General features: G+C 39.2%; 1 protein-coding gene across 2 annotated transcripts in view; it reads right to left on the bottom strand.

The window, feature by feature from the left end:
• Positions 1-13,526, bottom strand: part of ext1c (exostoses (multiple) 1c) — a 48,138-nt gene that overhangs the window by 27,402 nt on the left and 7,210 nt on the right. For both annotated transcript variants that reach the window (XM_043218189.1, XM_043218190.1), the window contains one exon: positions 11,035-12,278. In XM_043218189.1, the coding sequence (XP_043074124.1) occupies positions 11,035-11,972 (938 nt within the window). In that variant the 5' untranslated portion in view covers positions 11,973-12,278. The remainder of the gene's footprint in view (positions 1-11,034; positions 12,279-13,526) is intronic.

Raw genomic sequence — 13,526 nt, 5'->3', positions numbered from 1 at the left:
CAAACGAATGCTTATCAAAGGTGCATGTGTTGGTGTAAACAGTAAATAAACCCACATGTGTAGTTACTGGCTACGCTAGTGAAGATTTCAGAGGGGGGCTTGGCACCTCATTATAAGGAGCTAGAGCGGAAGTTTCAGGTTGACTTAGCGCACAGTAATTCACTGGTATGGAAGAAATCCGCTCAATGCTGCCCAGCACACTAGAGAGCTGTTTGGAGGTGTGACTAAAATGGGCTTGTCTTCAGTTTGGTCAATAACTGTCGACTATAATAAAGATTACAATTTTTTTTTTTTTTCAAATTCCAAAAGTCTACATCCTGCATTGTGTGAATTTAATATTTTGTTTTTTTCTAGCTACATTAAAAAGTTAAATAGAAGTGTTAAATTAAAGTTAAATTAAAGTGTTTTTTTTTTTTTTCATTTTTAAATCACTTATATATAATATCCTTTTCATTTAAAAAAATCACAAAACTCTTTCAGTGGATAATAAGGATTTTAAATGGGGAAAATATAATATATATAATATATCGTATATATATATACATTGGACACAATTATTGGCACCCCTGGAAATTCTTAAAATTCTTATTCTTATATTCCCATTTATATTCACAATTTTAAATTATATACATCGAGTCGTATGTCCAAATGAATTATTTTCCAAATTTGATGTTGATATTACAATAATTGAAGTTACAAATTTGTATATTTCTGTAATAATATTAATTCTAGCATTAAATTATCACCAAATATGGAAGTTTAAGACACCAAGTTGACAGTCAACAGAAGTAGTTGACTTGTTTCTTGTTTTTCTCCATGCAGCGGTACTCTAAACATTGCCAAATAATCAGAAAGAGTAAATCACAGGCACTTGTACTTCAGCTGGTGCCCAGATTTCCGCACAGGGAGCAGTTAGTGTGTCTCCATGTGCGAGGCTCGTGGGGTTATCTGATCTATAGATTCACTGGCGTCCTCAGGGCCACTGTGGTGGAGATAAATGAATATAGATCACATGCACTGATGGTAGAGAGAAAGAGAGGGTGCCAGGCCTCCATTACAAACCTGTGATGGAGTATGTGTATGTGTGTGTGTGTGTGTGTTTTCCAGGAACAGCTTTGGCCTTTGTGACCCTGGCCTCGCAAGCAGTGATACGGGCAATGGGGGCAGATGCTACAGAAAAGAGGTGCTTAATGCAGTTACTGGAGTGGAGACAACTCACTCACTGCACCTGATCGCATTACTGCCGAGAGAGAGAGAGAGAGAAAAAAAGAGACAGAGAGAGAAAGAGAGAGAGGTTTTTGCGCAGGATGAGACTCAGTCAGAGATATTAAAACAATAGGAGACAGGAAATGCAGAAGTGTGATGCAGGTTGAGGTAATCAGAGATATTTTGAGACGGTGAAAGAAAGAAGAATTACGAAAAAGAACAAACTAGCGTTCAACTTCTGCATAAGCAGAGAGGATTGATCTGTTCCAAGAAGTATTACATTTTAAAGCCTCGCAGGTGCACTTCTTAGGAGAAGGCTGTTCCAAAATTAAGGCAACCTAACTATGCTGACTCCTTGACACCTTGTTTTGGCCAAATCTGAGGGTAGTACTGGATGCATTCTGCAGAAATGCTTTGCGAAGATAGAAAAAAACAATCTATGGATGGTCAGATAGATAGATAGATAGATAGATAGATAGATAGATATCAATTCTCCCCTCCAAAGCATTTTGTATGTGCTATGCAACACTGTTTCCTATGTTAATCCTCTCTTATGAGCTTCCATTTCAGTTTGGATGCTGCTTTACAAGGCGGCTTCCCAAGTAAGCAATACGCAGCTAGGTTTTGGTGGGGGTGTGGAAACCTGTGAGCACAGGTCAACCGTTATCCAACCCAGAAAATGAGAATGTGAGATGGTGAACGAGAGCAGGGATGTAAGAGAGAGAGGGAGGCTCTGGTTTCTGCATTCCCAGCTCTAGGCGTGTGCCGGGCACCGCCGCCAATGTAGCCGGAGGGGGATGATGGGATAGAGACAGCTGGGGACCGAGAGGACAGCATGCTCACTGGGCTATGCGGGGACACACTGAGAAAAGACAGGGTGTGTAGCGGTGGTCCCAAAATATCAAAACATCCACATGTACAGGATGCATGTCCGATCGCGGTCAGTTACAGGGAGAGCAGGGGCTGGCAGCCAATGAACAATGAGGGCTTGCTTATGAGATGAGAAAACAAGGGGGGAGACAATAGAGATTGCCGGGGATCAACGTTTATGGAAATTAGGCAAACAACAGCATGCAGTGGGAGAGGGAATTATGGGTTTGGAACGGGCCGCGAACCAGAGAGTTACAACACAAAGACGCTGCTTGTTCAAGCTACACGCCGCATAATGTTACTTCAGCATTCATCCACGGCTAATACCCAATCATTAAAGACTGCCTGTAAATTAAAGTGAACCAGATTAGCAAATGAAAACATGGTTTTAAAGTGGACGTCATGCATACGTAATATTCACTGCACATCCAAACAATTTAAATGTCGAATGAAGAAAAAAAAAACTGGACCACTAACAACAGGCCTAGTCCTGAATGGAATCTGCATGCAAAATGTTAGCGCTTTTATCACTTATCAGTAAGGGACGCTTTTAAAATGTAAACCCTGGCTTACAATTTTGTATTGTTAACAAGTGATATTTTAAAATATATATTTTTTAGAAATATCAGTGTTAAATATTCTTTCTTATAATCGTTTTGAAGTATAAAAAAATTGAATTGAATCACAGAATTGCTAATAATAGCGATAATAATAATGTAGATGTTATTGTAATGTAATTTTATTATAGTAAATACCTAAATATAAATAATAGTATGGAAATGTGGTGACACCTACTAGTTGCATATTAGCTTGCATATTACTAGAATGTTAGCCATTTATTTGTGTTATTAAAGCACATATTAATGCCTTACTCTACATCCCTACCCAATACTTAAACTTAACACCTACCGCACTATTAATAAACAGAAAATTAATAATTTATAGAGGGAAGTTGTACTTGATAGTTAACAAGTGTTACCTGTACTGAAGTGTTACCGGAAAGGTAATATAATCATAAATTATGAACATTGATAAGTATACTCATTTCAAAAATTACTTTCAATTTCAGTAATAAGAGTGCTGTGCTCCCTTTAATGCATATTTTTCAATATCTCAATTCCTTTTTCAGTTCTTTATATTTGTGGAAATAAAATGTTTATTAAACGCCATTATAGTACATCATTATATCATTTTAATTCATTATAAATACTATTACTGAAACACCTACGGCTTGTTATACGTACACATTCTGAAATTCTACTCATAGTGAGTTTTACAGGTAGGCTGATGTTGAAAATTCGATGCAGTATTTAAAACGAAGTAATCCGGTCCATTCCCCAGGATTATTCAAAAATGCAAAGTTAAATCTGGTATATATGGGTTTAGACCACTGTTTCCATGGATACACTGCACACTTGGCGTCTAGACCTCGCAGAGATACTTAATCATTAAGCTGTTGTGATAGCGCCGCTATCTAACCGCGACAGGTGAGCGGAGACGCAGCGGGGGACATGAGCGGAGAGGGAACGCTGCCACTGAGGCCTTTGTCAAGTAAAAGTTCAACGAATTCTCAAATGATTAATTCATAAAGCTGAATACATTCCTCATTTGCCTGGCTGACAGGCTTATCTAGGGCACGTCACGGTGCCTGTGTTTAACACTCTGAGCCTGTCTGTGCACTGACAGTTTATCTAGCCAGAAGCTATAGTGCATATAGAAAGCAGGGTTTTGGCTAACTTTAGTGACGGCTTGGGCTCAGGTGTGCTCGGTCTTCTGCAGATGACCAGCTGCGTCCGTATCCTTCATATGCTCTTTGCTACAACAAGTGCGCCTAGGCTTAGTGAGGAGTCAAGCTAAAGGTCAGCCCGGAGCTCACTTCGCTGTTTCCACATAAATTAATGAATGTAAACAATCTTTTTTTAACAGATATTTATCTGAGTGGTTAAAAGGTCAAGGATTCTGTTCCGAGGCGAACATTCGAACATTCCACTTGCTGCAACATGTTTATCTTAATGAGGATGCTACTAAAGCTTTAGCTGTTTCGCTGTAAATGAATAATTGTTAAGAAATATTCTTCTCGATAGTCAAAATATCAAAGGCAGAGGTCTATATTGGAATTGCAATGAATATTACTAAATATTCAAATTGACGTACTTTATAATATTGGACATTCCCTTATAAAATATCAGGCAGTTATTATGGAAGCCCGTTTAAAGCCACTGAATAAAAATAGGCGATTGTCTTTTGTTCTGACGTTTTTTTTCTCACAATCACAAGTTGACATCTTGCACTTCTGACTTTTCTCAGAATTACATGATTTAAAATCACAACTGCAAGGCATAAAGTCAGAACGGGAATATCGTTTCCCGTAAGAATTTGAGTAAGTTTATATTTCACAATTCTGAGAAAAAAAAAAAATTATATAAACTTGCAGTTGCAAGATGGAAACATGCAATTCATGGAGTCATTTTGACTTTATTTCTCAGAAGTGCGAGTTTATATCCTGCAATTCTAACTTTATATCCCGCAGTTCTGACTTTATAGCTCACAAAAGCGAATTTACATCATGCAATTATAAGAAAAAAAATATCAAGAGATAAAAAGTCACAATTACATTTTTTTTCTTCAGTACCGGAAACAGGCTTCCACTTACTGTATTATGGTATTTTAAAGCAGCATACGCCAAATTCATCCTTCACACTTTAGGATATGGGATTGTACATATATATAGAGTGGTGTGAAAAAGTGTCGGCCCCCTTCCTGATTTTTATATTTTTTTTGCATGTTTGTCACACTTTAATGTGTCAGATCACCAAACAATTGTAAATATAATCAAAGATAACACGAGTAAACACAACATGCGGTTACGAAGGAAAAACAATATCCAGACCCACACGGCTCTGTGTGGAAAAAGCGCTTGCCTCCTAAACCTAATAACTGGTTGGGCCACCATCAAGAACTTGTGATAACTTGCAATGAGTCTGTTACAGTGCTGTGCAGGAATTTTGGCCCACTCATGCGGAATTGTAATTCAGCCACATTGGAGGGTTTTCGCGCATGAACCGCCTTCTTAAGGTCATACCACATCATCTCAATTGGATTCAGGTCAGACTCCAAAGTCTTCATTTTGTTTCTCTTTAGCCATTCAGAAGTGGACTTGCTGTTGTGTTTTGGATCATTGTCCTGCTGCAGAACCCAAGTTGAGTTCACTTCAGCTTGAGGTCATGAACAGATTTTTTGGTAGAATGCAGAAATCATGGTTCCATTTATCACAGCAAGTCTTCCAGGTCCTGAAGCAGTAAAACAGCCCCAAACCATCACACTACCACAACCATATTTTATTGTTGGTGTGATGTGTTCTTTTTCTGAAATGCTTGAAGTGTTTGTTTTCACTTCATAATAAAAACCTACATTTAACAATCACATGTTGTGTTTACTTAAAAAAAAAAAAAAAAAAAGGGGGGGCCATACTTTTTCAGACCCCTGTATATGTATATTGCATTCAAAATAAATAATATATTTGTGTATGCTTTGCATATTTATTATGTGTATATTTAAATACAAACAAATTATTATTAATATATATAAATGTAAAAATAAATAAATATATAAATGTATTTACATGTAAATACTTTCAAGATATAATATATTATATACTGTGTGTGTTTTAATATTTAAATAATAAATAAACAGTGCAGACACATATGTTATGTAAATTAAAAATGTAAAATTTGGATGCCATTAATCATTTGACAGCACTAATTTATATGTCAATAAAAGCTTTTTAAGGTCACACGCATTTTTATGGTAAGCAAAAAGGATCATTGTTTTTCTAAAGTAATCTAATGTCTTCACAATGTCTCGCCATGTCCCTGAAAAAAATCAATGGATTCCACTAGGGACTACATAATACGGACTCCAGAAACTAGTCTGATTATGTTCAGAGTGATTGTAGAAACGTGTCGTGTGTTTATTTGTACAATCAGAGGTAAACCACAGGAAACCCGGGCATTTCCTGCCTTAAATAATAGGAAGCGAAGAAACAGGGTAAGAGGGTACGGGATGCTTCTTTACATCACATCAGTCTCCTGGACTTTTAGAGCCACGCTTCCTCAAAAGCATTCAGCTTCAGCGGAGACAGATAATAACAGACGTGATACGGATGGATTCTCTCAAAATCCACCTCTGCAAAGCGAGATAAAGCACCGATTAGAGCCCAAAATTATGAGCTACTATTCACACACACCATTTAACATGGAGTGCATTTGCCCTTGAGAAAAAGAACTTCCCGCTTCCCGAACCCAATCTGATTGACTGAATGATTTGTTTTCAGAAGGCTATAAATAACACTCTATTTTACCCCTTAAAATGCTGTAAACCTAATATATACACAATACACATTTTCATGTACGTTACTGATATGTCTCGTGCTGGTAATGGGTCTTCGGGGAATCAGCATTCGTCTGTGGTGTGATGAACGAGTGCGTTGTCTGGCATGCACTTAAACGTGACATCTTGACCGCTTGTAAACTCTGCATTTCGCCAGATTTTAAACTTATATATAATACATGTGGCAGGATGTCTTGCACTTTGAAGAACTTCGCTGCACACCAGGAACATCGACGGAGTCAGTTTGACAGTTCGATTGTTGATATGTGCATGTCTACAGCTGCCTACCGGGTGCAGAATTTGATTCCTGTTTGACAGCCCTCAATGTCCTAGTTTAACACCGCACAACACAATACGGTATCTACCAACAACTATGCTCCAAATGGTCCGCGGTACAATCTGTGAGATAACAAAATGCGTAGGCGATATTGAATAGAGCGGATCCGGTAGATCAGTACATGGAACGAATTTGAAAGTGTTTGTTTATGTAACATATGTATGTGTTCTGTGTATATTTATATATTTGTATGAATAAATACAAACACATGCATGTATTTTAAAAATATATACACACACACACATACATTTATATAGTAAAATTCTTATATTTAACATATTTCTAAGTATATTTCTTAAATATAAATTTTCTTAAATATATACATTCATGTGGTTGTATTTATATACATAACTAGCGTAGATAATTAGATAGATATATATACATACATATATACATACACACAGTTAAGTTGGCCTGATGTAAGAAATAAGTTTTATCAGGTTCTAGGATTAGCCTACACTGAATCTTGGGAAATGTAGGTCATGGCCTTTACCTTATATGATTTTATCCTGGTCATGAAGACAAAAATGAACATGTTTCACGCACTGATAAGTGTGCATGTCTGTGTCAGAGGTGCATTCTGGACAGAAAAAAAAGTGTCCATGCATGAAAAGCAAATTAGCATGCCTCAGTGTGTGCGCCAATAAGCAAATGCATGTGTGTGTGTATGTAAAACACTTGGCCTGGATAGATGGGGAAAGAGGGTCAAGGGATTGGTGAGTGGTGAGGTAAGGAGGGGAGGGGGTGAAGGGTAGAAGCCCGGTGAGAGAAAATGAGAGATCTTGGAAAAAAAAACAAGTGTGCGCACAAAAGACAAGAGAGAAAGATGGACGGCCCTCTCCCTCTCTCTTTATTTGTTCTAAATAAACCTAGTTTATGCTGGCTTGTGCACGAGCCACACAAACCACACTCTCTAGGGGTACAATTTCACATCCCCCTAATTACAGTGGGGTGTAGCGTTTCTTATTGCATCCTGCCAACGATTGTGCACACACACAAGGTCACGGAACGAATGAGAGGCCTGTCGTTAAGGTCCTTATTAAGTTCATTAAGTGCGGTTGTGATCATTTGCATTAACTAAAAATAGTAATTTTACGCCCGGAGAGTGTGTTTTGCTGTAGCTGTGTTTTATTTTCAATGGCAGATGTAAAAAGGCAGCGCATTATTCTTCTTTTCTCCTTGAGAATCGAGAATAATGACCTCTTCTGTACGAATGTCTTGCACATGGTAGGAGTGTAGTCATGGAGACCTTGTTAGCTGTCAAGAAAGGTACCGCATTTTACTATTACACTCTTAGACTCACACACACACGCACACACACACACACACACACACATCCAACCGCATTCTAATGCTTTCCCAGAAGTCTACGGTGGTACTGAAGAGAGTATAATCAGTATTGCAGTATAATCCTCCGTCTGTGTGTGTGTGTCCCAAAACTGTCCCGAAACAGCTTGCCCTATTTTTCTTCCCACAAGCTCTCTCACTCCTTCTCATTTACATTCCCAGTACAATGCAAGTCCCCCCCCTCAACTTCCCACCCCCCTTTATTTAAGGGCCCTGAAAAGTGAATGAATGTAGGCCATTTGGTCGCAGCAAGTTCCTCTCTCTCATTCCTGAAGCACCTCTATCTCTCCACCCTGGGCAGTGGAGTTCAGTAGGGTGCTCGGTGTGCCTTCAGGTTAATCTGTGGAGGTAGCAGATGCTGGTGATCATTAACCTGAGAGAACCTCCTAAGTTCTATTTCTGAGTTTGGCATCTTAGCTTCCTTGCGGAACCAGAGCAGTGAAATACGAGAGAGACCCAATCCGCTGTGTCGCCGCTCGTCTTCACATTTTCCCTCAAGTTTATGATATTCTCGGTCTGACGCCCTCAGAAAACGCCACAGAGGGCTGGGCGGTATGAGCAGCAGAAATTTCTCAACCGTTAACTATATTGTTTATATATAGGCTGCATATAATTATACAGTATACACTAGTGTTTAAAAGTTTGAGGTTGCTAAGATTTTTTAGTTTTGAAAGAGATTTGTGAAGAATGCAGTGACTTGGTCAAAAACGATTTCTATTTCAAATTAATACTGTTACCTTTCTATTCATCGGAAAATACTGAATTGAAAAAATGCATTGTGGTTTTTACAAAAATCAGCAGCACAGCTTTTTCAACATTAGTAATAATAATATTATCGGACGTTTCTTAAGCAGCAAATCAGCATATTAGAATGATTTCTGCGGGATCATGTGACACTGAACACATTGAATACATTAAAATAGCTAACAATTTGTTTTACTGTTTAAAATAAATATAACCAACTCTAAACTCTAACGACAAATTAGAAACACAGTTACACAGTTTACCACACTAATATAGAATTCAACTGATCTCAAGTGTGGAACTCTGCTTATTTCAGCATATTATTACTTCAGTTTAAACATGGCTCATGCGGTCCTATTTATTATATATTAGTTATTTCATGAATATAACAATGTTAAAAGGGATAACCACTGATTTCATATGGACTATTCGAACAATGTCTTTAGTTTGGTTGCTGTCTTAATTAGTCTTAATTTGTGTATCGAAGTTGAACAAATGTATTTAGGTATGAAACAACATGAGAGTGTGTAATTAATGACAGATTCAAATTTTTGGGTGAACTATCCCTTTAAAGCTGTTTCTTTACCAATGCCAGACACAATGCTATCTTATGCAATATATGAATATAATTTTGGGATGACTTTTCTTGCCAGATTGACCATTATCGTAATATATACTGTACTTTCAAACCTCCATATAATATTTGGGTCACACCACCAACTCCTTAGCAGTCACAATCACCTCTGCCAGTGTAAAATACACATTTTCCATCTTAGACCTCCACGACGCAAGCCGCCATGTTCATTTCAGTAGAAATAAAGGATTTCATAAATGTTTTTCTTCCTCACATGTATCCCGGACCACCTAACACCTGTACTGCTAACAAGTATGGCTAAGTTTGTTCCTGCGTGGGAGAGCCCCCCAACCTATCTTGAGGAATAAATGAACACATTCATCCATTGCTGAGTGGAGCTCTGTCCCCACCGCAAACCAAAAGCAAACAAGCCCGAAGCACTGTTCAACTGTTCGAGACCATTTCTTCGGTTTCTTCTTGGCTGCGTCTGCTCCTTTAAGGCCCACGGTGGATTTGATACACATTCTCTGTGGTAGTTTTGTGGTCCTGTATTAGTTCTCCTCCCTTCATTTCCCATATGTCTTCTACAGTATCCCTCCACCCAAATCTGTTTAATTCCACTGGCTCATGCATGTGTTACAAAACAATTTAGAAAAAGCACAAAAAAATGCTTAAAGCTTTATGGTTCGATTCGCAGAACAGCTGTGACTAGATAGTGGAATGTACTATTCACCATCATATACTTCATAATATAAAATTATCCTCCATTCTTATATACACAATGGGCCTCACTGAACAAATGTGAGCAGAATAAATTTCAGTGTAAATTGTAAGAAAAATTGTGTAAATTAATCTTAGCCAAGCCCTGTCTTAAAATCCACTTACTAACCCTGCCTTATTTTTTGTTCTTTTTAATGTACGTCTATGAAATGAACTGGATGTGTAAAAAAATGTAATGTAAATGTAAAAATACATAAATAAATAATAATAAAAATATGACAGAACAAAGTTGCCATGCATAATATGTGCATAACTTAAAATAATACTTCAAAAATGCTTCTAGTTTATGTAAAAATAACACATTAAGAGTACATTTAACTGACAATCATGGGAATCTTCAATTCATTCAAATTTGATGTTAAGTAAACCCAGGGAGGCGGGTCTTAGCGAAGGATCTCGTCGCAGTTGATTCTGCTCATGTTTCTTGAATACGCAACGTTGATAACGACTAGTTATACTAACATCAGCAAGTTAAAATGTCTTTAAACACATTAATGACGTACAATACCCCGTATATGTCATCCTCAAGAGAACACTTGATACATTTTCAGCGTTATTCACTCTTGACACTTTGCCGCGTATTACATAAGTAACCCACACCCTGCGGTAACCGATAGCTGCTTCTTGTATTTAACACAGAGGAACCCGAGTTCATAGCCCAGGGTGTAACTGACAAACTCCATTGAGTCACTGAAACCGAAACTGATCTCATAACGGCCATAATTTCTCCTAAAACCTGATGTTATTAAGTACAGAAACTCCCTGTTGGCTCATTTACATGACTTACCTCTCATACTCCTGGTTGTCATGGTCACACCGAGCGTCCTTGTGCTTCTCCCAGTCCTTGCCGTGGCGGCACGTTGTTAGGGAGACAATGTCCTTGCCATTGTGGATGTGATGCAAAGCGTTGCGAGTGTCTGAGCCAATGCCCGTCAAGTAACGTTTACCTTTAAACATCAACAAGTACTTCCGTCTCGGCGGGACGGTGTTGCGAACTAACCAGCCTCTCTCTCCACCCTTCTGAGGGTGTTCTTTAGAGAACAAAGGGATGGAAATGTCAAAACCCGGTCGGAAGTGTTCCGTATTCAGGCTTGCTTTGGCCAGGATAGCCTGGCCCACGTTAAAACCCAAGTCCTCGGTGTAGTTGGGCCAGGTTCCGGAATAAAGGTTGAAGATGACATGGTTCCGCCCGTCGTTCCAGAGCGGGTAACCTCGAATTCGCTCGTCCATGTTGGGCACGAACTGCGTCGAAAGCTGGTCCCTGTCCAGCGTGTCGATGCCCAGCACGAACAAACATGCTTCTCGAGGGTCCGACGTGAAATACCGCGACTCTGCGACGGAGGTGAGGATCTTGCGGTAACTCTCGGACACCCGCTCGCCCTTCTCCGGCGGATAAATGTAGACCCGAAAGCCGCTCTGCCCTTGGCATCGGGCGAAGTCAAAGCAGGTGTCCATCCTGCAGCGACTGTCCTTGTAGATTCCGGCCCACGACTGCCGCCGCTGCCTTGGCGAGTCACCCGGACCCCCGGCATTTTGTAGCTCGGCCTGGTCGGCGTAACCCGGGAGCAGGTCCCGATCCAACCAGTTGGGCCAGGGCCTGGCCACCTCCCCCCTCCTGTGGGTGATGAGACCCAGCAGCCGTTCCTGCAAGCCACCCCAGTAATAGAGCAGCAGCCAGCAGCACGTGCACAGGCCCAGAAGCACGTACTTCTTGCGTGCCTGCATGAGGCCGTCTCTCTCACCCTCTGTGCTCCAGGGCTGTCCCGGGAGCTTCAGCAGGGGGGAGACGGGATGGACAGCAGGGGCCGAAGCTCCAGCATAGCACCAGTGTCCACTTGTCCATCAGCGACAACCAGTGACACGAATGCGTTCTTTTTCTCCGTTTGGCTTGTCTGTTCAGAGGACGGTAAGCCCACGCGACAGAAGTACGTGTGTGCTCCGCTGTCGTCCGCTGGAAGTGATGCAGTGCAATTTCTCCTCTCTTGGTAGTCCTTCTCTCTGCATGGCTCAGTGAATCCCCTCTGCGTTAGCCTAGCAGAGAAATTAACAACACACTTCAGTACGCAGCCTTCTGTTCATTTATATCAGTATTGCCATGAACACACACTCTTATCCCATCCGCAAACACCCAACAGATTCAAACACATGAAAACATTAGTGAGCAAGCAATGCATCATGGATGGCAGCGCATTACAGCGTGAAGAGCCATATTTCAGGCATTTTTCGAAACATGGTGCATTGTGGTTAAGAAAATGAACATGAATACCAGACAATAAACTCAGTACGATAAATTATTTGAATGTAATTAGGTCTATGAGCATGATAGCATTTACTAATGAAATGTCAATGAAATTCAATATTTTTTTAAATGTAAAAAGTATATGACAAAATGATTTTAGGGGGATTTTAATTTAAAAAGTGATTAAAATGGAAAATTGTTTGGCAAGGTGATACTGTTATCTTGAAGGGAGTTCTGATTTGCACTTTTTTTATGATTTAAAGTAACTGTCTCAGAAATGTGAAGTTAATTGCTAGATAAAGCTTCTAAAATGCCACTTGGTTTGATATTTTGTATGTAAGTTTCTACAAGTTAGGTGAAACCCTGCATAACTTGCAGTCATTTTTAAATGAAAAAACAACAACAACAAAAAACAAACAAACAAAACTGTAGTCTGGTTTGCAAATGAATTAATCTTATGAATTTTGCAATTTAATTAAAACATTAAATATTTAATGTTAATGTTTAGATACCAGTGTAGATTCTCAAACTAATTATTATTATGAGCCAGTACTTTTTATTAATTTATAACCATGCAGCACAACCAATGTAGTCTGATTCCCAAACAAATGATTCGGTTTTCATTTTATTCCGGCTTAGATTTATTTTAAGACTCACATACGGAACTTCCAACTTGTCCAAAATGAACCAAGTGCAGTTCGGCTGTCCCTGAAGTGATTTTCTGAAGAAGATTCTGAACAATGTTTTTGTTCACACAGTGAAAGTTATTGGGATCCAAACCAAAATTGGACCCCTTCTGACTTTCATATTCAGACATTCTTCATATCTTAATATCTTTTATGTTCAGTTTTGAACAAGCAAAAGCTGACAGAATGTCATGTTTGCACAAACTACTCGTATGGAAACAGAACCACCAATTTCCTTATAAGGGCTTTCACACCGAGCAATTGATATATAAGAACTCAGCTCTATAGGAACTAGCCAGCATGGTGGTTCCTACAGAACCAGTTTGTCCCTCGGGCTGTTTTCCTGCTTGCATT

This window comes from Puntigrus tetrazona, chromosome 19, assembly GCF_018831695.1.
Source record: "Puntigrus tetrazona isolate hp1 chromosome 19, ASM1883169v1, whole genome shotgun sequence".
Taxonomy (NCBI): Eukaryota; Metazoa; Chordata; class Actinopteri; order Cypriniformes; family Cyprinidae; genus Puntigrus; species Puntigrus tetrazona.
The sequence above is the reverse complement of the archived record's forward strand: the minus strand, read 5'-3'. Positions and strand labels throughout refer to the sequence as shown.